Source organism: Oreochromis niloticus, linkage group LG4 (assembly GCF_001858045.2).
Source record: "Oreochromis niloticus isolate F11D_XX linkage group LG4, O_niloticus_UMD_NMBU, whole genome shotgun sequence".
Classification (NCBI taxonomy): Eukaryota; Metazoa; Chordata; class Actinopteri; order Cichliformes; family Cichlidae; genus Oreochromis; species Oreochromis niloticus.
Genome location: NC_031969.2, coordinates 9,487,182 through 9,502,610, shown reverse-complemented (window position 1 = coordinate 9,502,610; position 15,429 = coordinate 9,487,182). Strand labels below are relative to the sequence as shown.

Sequence of the window (15,429 nt, the reverse complement as noted above, 5' to 3'; positions counted from 1 at the left end):
GGTGGTTATTCTTAAAGGAAACGCTTGCAGAAGCCTGTATATGTTTCATGTTTTTGAAATGTTACTGTTTGATCTTGTCTGCCTCGGTCTCCCATCACAACAGACAACATTTTAAAGTTTACTCTAACATTGACAATAACACAGAAGAACATTTCCCTCTCAGTTGTGTGTCTTAAAATGGTGATCTGAAACAAAAAGGAGGTCCTGTCAAGGGTGCAAATATGGAAGTAGTTATTGTAAGATTTGTAAGGATTTAGTTTTTGTGGGTTTTTAATACTAAACCAGTTTTAACTTCTTTGTCTCAGAAACAGAGTACTTCAGATCTTTTCAGACTTAATACTCTTAATATTTTTTTTAATATTTTAACACATTGAATATAAAGTTCCTACTCATCTGTTCAAAGTTGGACATATGAGTATGTTGTGATAAGTGCCAGACATGTGATCCCTGAAACTTTGGTGAGCTGCTATGACGGGAAGTAAAACCGAATCCAGCCTGTTGTTCAACTTTCTCTCCTCAGTTTACTCCTCACTTATGTCAATTTTCAGAACAATATAACAGAGGTGCATGATGTTTTTTCTGTTTTTTCATCCTTTACAGACCCATCCTTTCAAAGCTCTCACAGGTCAGTTTACAATCCCAAACAAAATTCATGAGAGCAGTGGACACTTTTAAACAGGATATGTCAGCTCTGTAGGGTGGACACAACAACAACTTCATTATGGACTCTTTGTAACACCGGGCACGTTTTCTGTGAAAGGAAAACCTTTAAAAAAAAGTGTCAGTCCCAGAGCACCGCTTTCAACGCACACCAAATCCAGTCCAGTGCAGCCCACCAGGCCCACAGCTCTCTCCCTACGAGCTGATGATCTGCCCAGACCAGGTCTCATGTTTCGTTCCTGGCTTGAGATGTATGATCTTCACCTCCACCGCCTGCACCTTCAGGTTTTTGGGCGGGACCCGGCATACTTTGTATGTGACTTCATCTCCCTCGACTGGGACGTATTCCCCCTCGATGCTGAAACACAGAAAATTCAGGACAATGAAGCAGAATTAGAGCGTTTTGCTTTGCGCTCTCAATGCAATGAGGATAAAAGCTGACAGGAACACAGAGTGAGGGAAATAATTATTTGATCCACAAAAGAAACAAAGCCTCTAATTTATATGGTAGTTTCATTTTAATGAAAAATGAATCAACAAAAGTAATCCAGAAAAAAAGAACAGATTACATAAAAGTTATCATATGATTTGCATGTCATTGAGTTAAATGAGTATTTGATTCTCGAGCAACACATGACCCAGCACATGGTGGGGAAATCTTTGTTGGCTAGCACAGCGGTAGGACGTTTATTGTAGTCAGTCACCAGGTTTGCACACATCTCATGAGGGATTTGTTACTTCTCTTTACTACTACTACTCTTATGTTACTCTTTACAGAAACTCTAAATCTTTTAGGTTTCTTTGCTGTTGCTTGGCAACTCGAAGCACCAGCTCCCTCCACAGATTTTCTATAAGACTGAAGTCTGGAGACTAGTTTGGCCACTCCATGACCTTAATGTGCTTCTTCTTTAGTCTCTCCTTTGTTGGTATGTTTTGGGTCAGTGTCATGTTAGAAGACCCATCATGACCCATCAGTGTTCTGCCTGGGGGAGCGAGGATCTCGTCCAAGATTTTGCAGTACATTGCCACATCTATTAGTTCCTCAACGAACTGAACCTGTCCTGTACCCTTAGCAGAAAAATAGCCTGAAAGCATAATGTCTCCACCTTTGTGCTTGGGTTTGGGGATAGTGTTCTTTGACTTACTCAGTATTTCTCTTTGTCCATGCGGGTCAAGTTCGAGACCCACCATGGGTCCAAAACTTGACCCATCATGGAGCTAGATTTTGGTTTCACCTAACCATAATCCTTTCTCCTAATCCTTCTCTGAGTTATTTAGGTGTTCATTGGAAAACTTAAGATGGGCTGGTACATGTGCCTTCTTGAGCAGAGGGACTTGCAAGATTTCAGTCCATTACAGCGTGTTCTTGGTTACTGTGGTCCAAGCTGCCATTAGATCATTAAAAAGCTCCTCCCATGTAGTTTTTGGCTGATCCACCATCTTTCTCATGATCATCCTCACCCGGTGAGGCAAGATCTTGCATGAAGCTCTAGACCGAGGGCGACTGATATTATATTTCTTCCATTTCCCAGTAATCATGTAGACAGGTGTCTCCTTCTGACCAAGATCTTGTAGTCTATTCCAGTCTTTTGCAGGTCTACAGTCTTGTCCCTGATGTCCCTCGGTGGGCCTTTGGTTTTGAGTATCATGGTGGAGAGGTTGGAATGAGAGAAACTGTCAACAGATGTGCTGCATGTACATGAGTTTGGATCATAAACATCTGTAACTGATTGATTGTAAGCTCTGTGCCACATGGGTACACAGCCAATCTGTGAGAGCCAGAGTTCTTGCAGGTTTGTAGTGTATCAAAGACTTATTTCACACAATGACATGCCAATCATTAAAGTGTGGTGCTAGAGCACAGAGAGAAAGAGAAAACAGCTTTTCTCCCTCCATTCAGAGCCGTAACATCGACCTCTCGTCTCCTCTGAACCCTACCAATGAACTAAAACAGATTTAAAACAGTGGCTGTTGTTTTTACATTTATGTGTACTGTCAGAGAAAGCTACATGCCTCCTCCTTTCACTCTCACAAACAGACATGAGAGTAGTAAAACGCCTCATCTCAGCATCTCATTCCCCTCCAAAATGTAAGACTGCTCTCTTTAGAGGAATTGTTCCCTTTCCCTTTTAGAAAATTGGGAGACAGCTCCAGGATAACAGGATCATCCTGCATAATCACTTTGCTCAACTCCACACATTGGCGTTTGAAGAGTCTGTACTAGCATTTGCTGCATTGCTTGTCAAAAAATAATTTAAAAAAATCACTACAGATGAGCTTTTCCTGGATTCAGAGTCCTAAGAGAAGTAATAAAGTGAGAGAGAAAAATGCTTTTGATTTGAAAATAAGCACAGAGATGTTTGCTCAGTCCTTCCTCTCCTTCCTGTGCAGTTGACACTGCAGATCTGCTATTTTATATTCAGCTAAGACAACATATTAGTCTGCTGTGCGTTCAGCTTTATTTCCACTCACTCTGAGATGTGAACAAAGATGTCTTCACCGCCGTGGGAAGGCTGGATGAAACCGTGACCTTGTGACCTGGAGAAGTTCTTACATACTCCTTTAAAAACTGGACCTGAGTGAGCGCGCACAGTGCTGTGGACAGAAAGAGGAAGGCAATGAAATCGCTTACATCAACAATAAAATAGGCTTTTTATAGTCCAAACGCTGTTCTATTCCTCCAGCGGAGAGTAAACAAACAGGACAAAAAGCAGTTTGGAACAATGCTTATGTGATACATTTTATGGGTCACAATCTTTCAGCCTGACACATGGAGGCGTGGGATAACAGAGAGAAGCATTTAACAAGGAGGTGAGAAAAGCAGATGAAGTGCTGATGAAATCTGCTCCCACACACACTGCCTCACAACGTCACAGCGCAACGACAGCAGAGACGAGAGCACCAATCTGCTGACGCACAATCGTTCCACGATGTGTCAGTCCTTGACACTGCCGATATAGAGCTAATCAAACATTCTGAGTAACAATACTACAATTTAAAATTACTCTGTAGCAGGTAAAAGTACTCAGCAACCTGTGGTAATCTGTCGGTCAGTGTTGGATCTGATAGATTAATGTTGCTGCTGTATCGAGTGTAGGTGGAACTACATTAAACTATTTTATATACCTTTAATTACCAGAGAGTTATGTTTTATCACTTTATCATGTGTTTTCTATCTAAAACTTCACCAACAAGCAGCTTAACCATCAATTAACTTATTTATGACCTTTCGAAAAATCTATTACACCAAAAAGATCAAGTGTTTGTATCATACACTTAACACTAAACTTGATGCTTAACCTAAACATTATTCTCTTAAATGTAAGACAAGCATTTTTCTTTAAGTAAGAGATGGAAACATTGAAGTAAGCTGCAAGTCCATGAAAACTTTTCATCTCTCACTGCTTTGTAAATAATCTAATGATACATACGCAGAGTATGTGCGGGTGCGTTTGGTCGGCAGTGGGCTGGGCAGTTCTCGTGGCAGGGGCTGCTCCCTTCCTTCCTCCCACACCCGGCTCCTCTCGCTCAAGAAGGGGAAGGACAGGGTGACAGAGCTGCTGGGGGAGCGCAGAGGGGTCCCAGAGGGCGATGTGAGACTGGGGTCCGCCATGTCAGACGTGATAAAGAAGAGGACGATTTAGGGGTGGGGGGATGTTGTAGATGTAGCTGCTGACACTGCTGTCTGTCTTCCTGTGTATCTGTTAGCCCGTATGCTCAGAGTGGACCGCCTCAGTTTGGGAAACAGGTCTGGGGGAAATTCAGGTCAGCGTTGTTGCCTCGGGTCTGTTAAGAGGACTAGCTGTGAGGAAACAGAGAGCAAGAGAGACCAGGGAGATCAAGGAGCTGTCATATTTGGCCTGATGGCAGGGTGGAGCATCCAGACAACGAAATGATTGTTGAAGCCAAAAACCACAAACAATTCAAAGAACTAGATCCAAATGTATGTCTTCATAGATAGATAGATGAAGTTTGCTGAAGAAGAAGAATTATTGTGCAAGCGATTAGTGTAAATCGCATTAATTAATAATACATACACTATAAATCTGCAGCCCTCCATGCGCATAATGATTCACAAAGCAGGGAAATTTGTCATTGACAGATTAATAAGATGAGCAATGCAACTGGATGCCAACATCTCACATTTTTAAATCCTTAGCAGAGGTCCTATAGCCCAGATGTATAGGACGTGGCACATGATGACACAGTTAAAGCTCAGTTCTTCCTTTCAGGTTAAGACGAGTCACTAAAAGCATTATATAGCTGTTTCTGTGTTTGGATAAGTGCATAAACTCATTTTGGGATTACCTCTTTGGAACCTTCGATTTTATTCAAATTACAGGTACCTGAATTCCACTTCCAATCATTGTATCAGTGTACCAGTATCAGCTGCAAAAGCAGCTGTCTATCTTACTCAATTAAAACTAATAACATGGTCCTGAAAACTAACATCATAGCCTATATTTCATATAAGCTGGGTAGGATATAGCGTGCGCGCGCGCGTGCGTGCGTGTGTGTGTGTGTGTGTAGGGTGTATTTTTCTTTACGCCCACTCATCTGATGATGCAGGCACGCTACGTGACGTCAAAACAGCTGCAGAAGACCGAGGAGAGTGGCGCGTTCGTGACGTCAGTGTAATCCCAGAGGACTAACATAAAAGAAGGCCCACTTATACCAGCACCTGATATGTCTGCATGCAAATAAAGAAATAAATGAAATGAAATTTAAAGAAAAGCAGCCCTCTGCGTTAATGATAGGTGACTTTTAAGGTGTTTATCACAGAGGGAAAAAAAGAAATGAAGCGACAGTTTTCACTTTTACGCACATGCAACAGCTGGAGAACATCTGAATGACAAAACGAATCAAGCAAAAAGAATTTAGATGGAAAGGCCTGACTGATTGTGGAGTCTGTCCTCAGAGAATCCACTATTATACACTTTACAACCGGATAAACTGTCTCCTTTGTTTTCGTTTTTCATAGCATAAAGAAACATTCTCCTCGACTCACACTTTCAAGTGTGCAATTTCTGCGAAAAATAAGCGGATAAAGCGCTCTGTGTAAGTTGGAACAAAAGCAGGGTGAAAAGTGGCTTCGTCAACAGTCAGAGAGACGACGGAAGGCGACCGATCCTCCACACAATCAGGGAAACACATATCAAGCCTGTCTTTTTCTGATCCAGCTCTGACTGTCACTCAGGCGTGCAAAGAACACAGTACGTCCCGATCCAAGCACAAAGACACACTGACACACACACCCTCTCTGCTGGCACTTACACACGTATGCATTCCCAGAAATGATACTTACTGCATCTGTTCCGTTAGTAGGTTGAGGACGGTCAGAGAGTGAGTGCGTGTGTTTTAAGTCAGTGCGTATTATATAACGAGTAATTAAATAAATAAGCCAAATCCGCGCAGATCGACGGAAAACCCTGATGTGACGGAGAGAGAGGCGGGGGGAGTGAGGGGGGGTTGCTGGTGAGTCTGCGCAGCTGGCGGAGATTCCGATGCCGTGATGCGACTCTGTTTGTGTGAGAGAGAAAATGACTTCCCTCATTCCTTGACTTCCATGCCAGCCTCGTGTGGTGAAGGCTGGTTTCACCGTGCATGTCATTTATGCGCTGTCCAGCTACCCTGCTAATGACGGCTTTGCATTTAAAGATTTATATTGATGACTGCTGACAGAGTCAGAATGCAAAGATGAGCTCGTGTTCGCATTATTTAGTACCCTACATAACGCTACTTATTCAAATGGTGCCTTAGTTCATATGTAACATTTCTGCTGCTCCCTTTCCAGCGCAGACTGTCCTTGTTTCACAACATCAACTGTCCATGCAGTTGTCACATGAAACAGCCCACTGATTGCACAATATACACATATGTGTGTGGGTGTAGACTGACATTAAGTGTGCAGAGGGCAGATCTGACTGTGTCCTTCGCTGCCCATTACACTGAAGGATTTAAAGGCTGCTCACTAATCCGTTCTGATATACTTTCTATAATCACACAGAATGAAAAATTCACAGAGCAGCTTGCTCTCATATTGACTTTTATTGTGGAAAAAAAAAACCAGGAAGGGGTGGGTGTGGCACACACTGAGGATGTGTGCAGCAGATCCTGGAGGTGGAGGTATGTCAAATAAAAATAACATCATTTACAACATGCAATGCTGGTGAAATATACTTGTTGATTTTGCCGCTGGATGCAGTTTATATATACAGAAGGGTCACACTTATTTCCCCCACCTGCCTGAAAGATGTTAACTTAATTACATTAAATGGTAAATTATATTCTTGCATAAAGTCAGTACTTCCATACAAACTGTCTCGGTTCAGGATGATCGTCCCTTTTATATTACCCCACGTCTGCATGTGACACAGAAAGGATCTGTTCTGAAACCCCATAAATGTGGGCTGCTGCTCAAAAGGCAGCAAGGAAGAACTGGTTCTCCATCACACGGACACCACATGGGTGGAAACAGGCACCAAAACAGTGGGGTTCAGCAACCTTTGCCGAGGGTCCCTCGTCCCTTGGATCAGCTATGATGTTTGAACAGCTAGCGCTAAAGACTCAGCGCTAGCTGTTCCACCATGACAGCAGCCCGAGCCCCGGCTCACAGATGGTGCCCTGAAACAAAAAATGGAAAAGGTCAGGATGGGTGTGACGCTTCACTTTTAGAAGAGTTCAAGCCACTGCACATCCACAAGGCTGTCTAGGTCTCTTGTTTCAGGAAAACGTATACGAACCGGTCACATCATTCTCAAATTCTTGCCGTAGTGGACACAAAAAAAATCAGTGCTGGCTACGATGCTTTTACATAAAGCTCAAGAGCTGAAAAAAAGCTACTTGTCACTATGGAAGAATTCTGATTTTACAGATCCCACTTACATTATCTATTCTGCTTACAGGTCTTGTTCAATATAAATTTTCCATCAATTTTCTTCAGTTTTAAGCATCAATTAAGATTCCAAATGATCTCTGGGTCTGAACAAAGCAAATAAACAGCAGAAAAAAAGGCTTCCAAAAAGCTAAACCTCCACTGCCACAAGTTTGACATTATTTTGCAATCCAGCATTTAAAAAGTTATCTATAAATAAGCATGTACCTAATTTTGTATGCATGAGGAAATAGAGAGACAAAACTGATTAGAGCTTGACAGATTTTTTTAACATGCACACGCATAACATTTTAATAGTGATCCATTTCTAGACGTGCATGTAATGATATTTGTCCCGCGTCAGTGCTGCACCTTCCTCTTACTTCTTTGTACACCACGTGTCGATACAGCTGCACCTGTAATGCTAATGTAAATGTCCTGTATCAGTCAGGTTAGATAAAGATAGCAAAGTTTATGGTCTTCTACTGCACTCCAAACAGCACGCCTGTCAGGAGTTAATAGGAAATATCTACTTTAATCAAGTGTTTTAGCTTGCTATCTGAACAAAGCAGTCTCTAGATGTCCAAGCTCCCAGCATCATTTTCATGAGACCGAACAGCATGTCCATAAGAAATGAGGTCTACCTCCAAAGGCGCTCCCCCCAGAAAAGCTAGAGAACAAAACTGCTGTTGCCCTTTAAGACCCTTCTTGGTTTTTTTTCTTAGCTTGTGACACTGACCATTTTAACACAGAGGGATGCAAAAGTCTTGATCACTTTAGTTACACAGTGCTAATTACTTCTTTCACTGTCAGCGGTCAACTAGAGCAATGAAAAGGATGGTTTTAAAAAACTTTCTTGTGTCCATTTACAGACAGTTTGATAAGAAAAACCTGGCTGACTCCTTCAGCCATACAGATGAAGGCAGCGCCTTAATTACCACACGGTTACTGTTAGCGCCGTAATTTGTTGGGCACTTTTTTTGTAGTTTTTGCCCCTCTACATCACTGTAGTGGATTTTATATCGATCAGTCATAATGCGAGCTTTCATTCAAGGGGTTAAAGAAAAGCATTGCATTAAGTGTTACCAGTGTTGGGAAGGTTACTTTTAAAATGTATTCCACTACAGATTACAGAATACATGCCCCAAAATGTATTTTGTAACGTATTCCGTTACGTTACTCAATGAGAGTATCGTATTCTGAATACTTTGGATTACTTAATATATTATCAAGCTTTTTACAACTACATGAATGTACTATTGCTGTGTGATTTATTACTATTGCTGAAGGTTATTTGCCATACCAACACCAACTAGATTTTTAAATCTTAATATAAAATGATTAACAGTAGGTTGACATTAGGTAAGGCTGCACTTTTTGCAGTGATCTCGTATAGAAAACTATTCTGCGCGAATATAAAACAGGTCCACGGGTCCGAACCGTAGTAAAGGGACCTCTGGCTAATATGTCGGGTTCATGTCGGGCTCGTAGCCGACAACTAGCTTTACTTTGTTGTCTGGGTCAACTTTGCTAGTGAGAGACAGAGAGAGGCGTTGAAAGGCTGCTCCAACGGAACTTATTGTTTGGGAGAAAAACACGAACACGGTGTACAGTCGAGTCTTAATAGCTTACTTACAACTGGGCTACACACTGCCCATGAGGCTACATTATTTAGGGCTATGCCTGTAACACTCTGCCTATTGCCTTCATATTAAATAACTTTTTGAACAATAATTTTTAAAAATATTTCATCACTTCATTATGCGGGCCGAAAGTAGAGGTGACATGGGCCGCGAGATTGAGACCCAGGCATTAGAGCCTCTTAATGCGTGTTTTGTTTGGGTTTCCACCTGCATGGAATTACCAAAAACAGAGAGGGCATAGCCTAACATATGAAAGGCCGTGTAATCCCTTTATTTCAACAAAGTAACTGTATTCTGAATACCACCTTTTTAAACGGTAACTGTAACAGAATACAGTTACCGCTGTTCTCAGCGAATACAATTTTTTTGTGAAACACTTTGAATTAAAAGCTGAAAGTCTGCATTTCAGTCACATCTTGACTTTTGATTTAAAACCCACAGTTAATGATGTTTATTGAAAAGGATAAAAAATTTGTATTTTCTTACAATCAGCGTATACGGTGCCTCTTTCTTCTCCCCGCCGTCTTCTTTTGGTGGTGCCGTTGACTGTCCCGGTTGTGCCGCCGTATCAGAGGCAGCAGTGGCTGGGCCTGTTGGTGACGTATCCACAAATACTTCATCTGTCACCCTGAAACGGATCTCCTCTCCTTGGTCCATGTAGAGGTCATGGGCACCCTCATCTGTCTCATACTCCCAAAGCCAAACTTGCTCGGCTTCATCACTGAAGTGGCAACTAAGGAAGCCTAAACATCAGTTTGATTACAATAACAGATATTTGGAAACAAAACTGCACTTTATGTAATTCACAGAAACATATGTCAGGATACAATTTTGCAGGCTGCTGAAGTGACTCTGGTGGAATGAGGATGTCATCAAAGAAGCCCATGGTCACTGTGAAGCAGAGAAGTGGTTTAGAAAGGTACTTTTATATTGTCTGCTGCAGGGACACAGGAAGTTTCTTAAGCAGACTTTAAAGAAAAGCTTCAAGATCTACGATCAGCTTTAAATACCTTGTAGAAAATATTTTAATATATAATATGTAAGACTGCGCAGTGAGAAGATTGCACATAAGATGAAGTGAGAACTAAAGTGCAACCGACCCGCTTGCATATGCACTTCTGGGAGTTTCTTTCCAAAGGCACAAAAATAGGGAGGAGAATATTTAAATCAAGCGTCCAAACTGATTTACTAACATTCACAACACAGTGCTAATTGTTCCAATATTTAAAGCCAAAAAAAATCCAGTGATCATGGTGGTAACGCTCCAGTAACAGCAACTGAAAGCTGTTTGGTATGTACACTTGAAATAGGGTGTTGTGCGGTAAGTCTGACAACACGGTAGATGAGATCATCCATGATTTTGAATGATGTGGTGGGACTGATTTTGTATTCTCCCGATTTTTTTGATACAGACTTTGACATTTTGTAGGTTCCTGCTGTGCCTTCCATACTGTCTTAATCATAATGGGAAGTTATTTGGAGGGTACCAATGAACCATACATGAGGGTGGCACCTTCTGGCACTGTCAGGTCATTTATATTTTTTACGCAAAAGTTTCCAAAATGTTGATTTGTAGACATTCTCTGCATTACTGCACAGTAAATATCTTAAATACTGGTTAAAAAAACACATCTAAAGATGTCACCCTGAACTCTGGGAAATTTTGATGGTTGGTTTCGAGGCTAATATCAGTCAGCAAGGAGAATGTCTGAGCTTGTTTGTTGCAGCCCTAACCTTCCTCTGAGGGTGTGGAGAATAAACGTGCGGAAACATGTGTTAAAATGTCAGAAATTACCGTAAACTCCCTCCTGACTGCAGTACTTGATCTTGCCGATGAGGATCTCATCAAGGAAAGGGTGAAAAACAACATATCTGAAATGAACTGACACAAAGACCAGAGAAGGTAAAGCTGGGCATACACTGTGCGATTTTTTTCAGTCACGTTATTCAGCTCCTGCTCAAACTGTCCGATTGACTCCCAGGGGTTAGAAGTTCGTAGGTCACGATGCAGGGTCTCACACTATACGGCCGATGCTCTGATGCAACCTGAGTGCTCACACTGTGCATCCCTAACACGAAGGTTATAACACAAAATCTGTCTCTCGCTCTCTGTCTTTCACTCACACAGACACACACACACACCACCACCATCAACTTTGCTAAATTGCTAATGAAAAACATTGACCAGGCAGCTGTGATTGAGCAGCAATGTCCATCCAACTACAGGGAGTGCAGAATTATTAGGCAAATGAGTATTTTGTCCACATCATCCTCTTCATGCATGTTGTCTTACTCCAAGCTGTATAGGCTCGAAAGCCTACTACCAATTAAGCATATTAGGTGATGTGCATCTCTGTAATGAGAAGGGGTGTGGTCTAATGACATCAACACCCTATATCAGGTGTGCATAATTATTAGGCAACTTCCTTTCCTTTGGCAAAATGGGTCAAAAGAAGGACTTGACAGGCTCAGAAAAGTCAAAAATAGTGAGATATCTTGCAGAGGGATGCAGCAGTCTTAAAATTGCAACGCTTCTGAAGCGTGATCATCGAACAATCAAGCGTTTCATTCAAAATAGTCAACAGGGTCGCAAGAAGCGTGTGGAAAAACCAAGGCGCAAAATAACTGCCCATGAACTGACAAAAGTCAAGCGTGCAGCTGCCAAGATGCCACTTGCCACCAGTTTGGCCATATTTCAGAGCTGCAACATCACTGGAGTGCCCAAAAGCACAAGGTGTGCAATACTCAGAGACATGGCCAAGGTAAGAAAGGCTGAAAGACGACCACCACTGAACAAGACACACAAGCTGAAACGTCAAGACTGGGCCAAGAAATATCTCAAGACTGATTTTTCTAAGGTTTTATGGACTGATGAAATGAGAGTGAGTCTTGATGGGCCAGATGGATGGGCCCGTGGCTGGATTGGTAAAGGGCAGAGAGCTCCAGTCTGACTCAGATGCCAGCAAGGTGGAGGTGGAGTACTGGTTTGGGCTGGTATCATCAAAGATGAGCTTGTGGGGCCTTTTCGAGTTGAGGATGGAGTCAAGCTCAACTCCCAGTCCTACTGCCAGTTTCTGGAAGACACCTTCTTCAAGCAGTGGTACAGGAAGAAGTCTGCATCCTTCAAGAAAAACATGATTTTCATGCAGGACAATGCTCCATCACACGCGTCCAAGTACTCCACAGCGTGGCTGGCAAGAAAGGGTATAAAAGAAGAAAAACTAATGACATGGCCTCCTTGTTCACCTGATCTGAACCCCATTGAGAACCTGTGGTCCATCATCAAATGTGAGATTTACAAGGAGGTGTTATGGCCCTGGGCCTTGGAGGGAGTGAGACTGCCTTTTTGTGTTCATGCAAATCCATGTGTGCCATGACTTGTGGGTGATTGGTTACTGGGAGACCCGTGCCAACCCTCTTTTATGCAGAATGAAGTGTGCCAGACCACACGGATGATTGGCTGCCCGGGGATCCCGTGATGCTCCAAGAGGCAATCAGTGACTGATCGTACCCACCTGTGGCTACAAAAGGCTGGAGGTCCTTCACTCAGTGGCTGCTGTTTAGGACTGAACATGCAGTTTGCCCTTCGTGCCTCCCTCTTCAATCTTTGTTGAACTTGTTCATATTGCTGAACTTTGTCAAACCTTGGTGCATGCTTGAACTTAGCCAGAGTAGAGCTTTGAGCTGCTAGCTGGCTGTGAGTAGAATTTTGTGATGCTGGCTCACCTTAGTTAACCCTTAGCTTTTATTTTGTGTGTTGCCAGCTTGCCTTAGTTAACCTTTAGCTTTTACTCTTGTCTTTTTTTGTCTTTATATAATAATTGTTTGCCCAGTGGTCTGTTGAACAGCCCTGTCAGTTTTCTGTTTACAGTTTGGAATGAAAACCTTTCTTTACTCAGTTTTGTGTTGGGGGCGTGTGTATGTTACTCCTCCCCTGATGCCTAGCAGAGGAGGTTGTAACAGGGGGGAAAACAGTACACCTCTCTGAACAGTGTCTGGGAGGCTGTGGTTGCTGCTGCACGCAATGTTGATGGTGAACAGATCAAAACACTGAGAGAATCCATGGATGGCAGGCTTTTGAGTGTCCTTGCAAAGAAAGGTGGCTATATTGGTCGCTGATTTGTTTTTGTTTTGTTTTTGAATGTCAGAAATGTATATTTGTGAATGTGGAGATGTTATATTGGTTTCACTGGTAAAAATAAATAATTGAAATGGGTATATATTTGTTTTTTGTTAAGTTGCCTAATAATTATGCACAGTAATAGTCACCTGCACACACAGATATCCCCCTAAAATAGCTAAAACTACTTCCAAAAACATTCAGCTTTGATATTAATGAGTTTTTTGGGTTCATTGAGAACATGGTTGTTGTTCAATAATAAAATTATTCCTCAAAAATACAACTTGCCTAATAATTCTGCACTCCCTGTATTTTCACGGTTGTTGTGGTCGTGACAATTTTGTGAGGCCACATCGAAAAGGCTCAGATGAGCTTGCCAAAGTTCTACATGTTGTGCCTCCATCGCTTGTGTCCAGATCACACGCTGCACTGCCGTGCTGCTCTGTCTTTTCACTTTCATTTGTGTTTGTGCGTGCAGTGTGGGAGGCTGCGTTGACACCCTCATGACGGCCGACAGGATTTCAAACAGGTTTGATTTTCTTACGACCAAACAATTGATGATCGGGAGCTGGTCGTGAGGTGTTAATCGCTTCTCGTTACCCCATGTATACTACACGATGCGTGACACACGATTAAGGCGAAACTCGGGCCGATCCCCAAAACGGTCGCACAACTAAAAAATCGGCTCAAAATGGGCCAAAAATTGCACAGTGTATGCCCAGCATAAGGAGGAGGAGTCACCACTCACCATCTGCCTTGTTTGTGCATTAACAGTAGAAAAAGGGTTTTGCTTTAATGTCTGAGGTATTACAAGCAGTATTAACTTTAACTCAACTACACCAAAGCTGTCTCAGCTATTTGATGGTGATCGTCATACCTTTGGTGTGTGAGGCTCCGTCTCCTGGGAATATATAGGAGTCCTCGAGTTTTGTGATGTCGTACAAGCAGATGCAGAGTCCCACGTTATAGACCACCTATTGTAAGCACAGCACTACACAATTTAACACACAAACTTCTGCTAAAAGGACAATATATGTTCAGTATTTTAGCTGCTGAACTGTTAGTGTGTTTTGTGTGGTGAAAATTGATCCTAAGTGTGCTAGAACGGTCTCCATCACCTTGTTGGCCAGCTTCTTGTTCAGTTCCTCCGCCACAGCCTCGTTGAGTTGCCGGTGAAAATTCCACGGCGGAATCCGCACCGTGTCGACCATTTCCACCAGCACGAACATGATGACCGGACACTGGTCACCTACCCACTAATTACCATACGTTCTTATAATATTAAAAGCAATAAAAAATATTAAGTAATGATCAGAAAGTAGTATCCACGTTTCTTGTTTGTTTGTTTTGCGGCATGCCGTAAAACAGCTGTCGCAATTCTAGACGACTACGGCAGGTTTCTGGTGCCACCTAGTGGCTGTAACGCTGCAATTGCTAACAAATACCGCAAACCATGGACTCGTTAGTGTAACGTACCACGGCCTGCCACGACATGCCAGAAACTGCCAATTGCTTGGAGGTTCTGGTACTTCATACACCCGGCTGTGTAGTCCAGAAGGGTCAAGTCAAGTCAGAAAAGCTGGTCTGTTGAGTGCATTCAGAGCCTCTTAATTACTCACTTTTGAAAAATGGACCTTCAAACTGGGTTGAGCTTATAGTGCATGTCCCTCCTGTATTCTGGTCTTTGTTGAAAATAATAGTCTCTGTTTTTAAAACATTTTCCATCTAAATGTTTTAAATCATGCTATTATGATTAGTGGATAAATCTATTGCGTGAGTGATTGACTATTGTGTTATAAATATACTTTTACTGTCAGACTAGAATACTGAACACCATCATTATCCAGGCTAAACAAGCAAAAAGTATTAAAGGGATGTTTAGGTTATTTATTTCAGTAAGTGAGGTACAGAAACTGCAGGATATTCTGGCCACAACAGATGTTAAAGGGAATAATGAGCAGCCTTCATCATCAGCATCATGGTGCTTGCATCAATCTGCTGCCCAGGATAAATGGGAGAAAGCAAGGCCCTATCATCCGATCTGGCTGTTGTCTTCCAACGTGGTTCCAGAGAGGAACAGCAGCTACTGAATGAGAAATGACAGTCCATCGTTACTTTCAGAACTGAAGGTC

At 42.3% G+C, this 15,429-nt stretch overlaps 2 protein-coding genes across 4 annotated transcripts; both read right to left on the bottom strand.

Moving 5' to 3' along the window:
• Positions 1–89: 89 nt before the first annotated feature.
• Positions 90–6,390, bottom strand: csdc2b (cold shock domain containing C2, RNA binding b). Of its 2 annotated transcripts, none has more exons than XM_003443117.5 (4): positions 5,966–6,390; positions 4,092–4,462; positions 3,133–3,255; positions 90–1,018 (listed from the first exon to the last, which is right to left on the bottom strand). In XM_003443117.5, the coding sequence occupies exons 2-4, from the start codon at positions 4,271–4,273 to the stop codon at positions 856–858; spliced, it is 468 nt and encodes a 155-aa protein (XP_003443165.1). In that variant the 5' UTR covers positions 4,274–4,462; positions 5,966–6,390; the 3' UTR covers positions 90–855. The 2 variants fall into 2 exon arrangements, with proteins under 2 accessions (XP_003443165.1, XP_025762560.1); XM_025906775.1 differs by lacking the exon at positions 5,966–6,390 and adding an exon at positions 5,214–5,232.
• Positions 6,391–6,689: 299 nt separating this feature from the next.
• On the bottom strand, positions 6,690–14,716 carry polr3h (polymerase (RNA) III (DNA directed) polypeptide H). 2 transcript variants are annotated; one of them, XM_003443118.4, is made up of 6 exons: positions 14,416–14,714; positions 14,175–14,271; positions 10,973–11,059; positions 10,005–10,068; positions 9,664–9,898; positions 6,690–7,284 (listed from the first exon to the last, which is right to left on the bottom strand). In XM_003443118.4, exons 1-6 carry the CDS (start codon positions 14,524–14,526, stop codon positions 7,234–7,236), a joined length of 645 nt encoding a protein of 214 aa, XP_003443166.1. In that variant the 5' UTR covers positions 14,527–14,714; the 3' UTR covers positions 6,690–7,233. The 2 variants fall into 2 exon arrangements, with proteins under 2 accessions (XP_003443166.1, XP_019213736.1); XM_019358191.2 differs by lacking the exon at positions 10,973–11,059 and having other exon boundaries at positions 14,416–14,716.
• Positions 14,717–15,429: the final 713 nt, after the last annotated feature.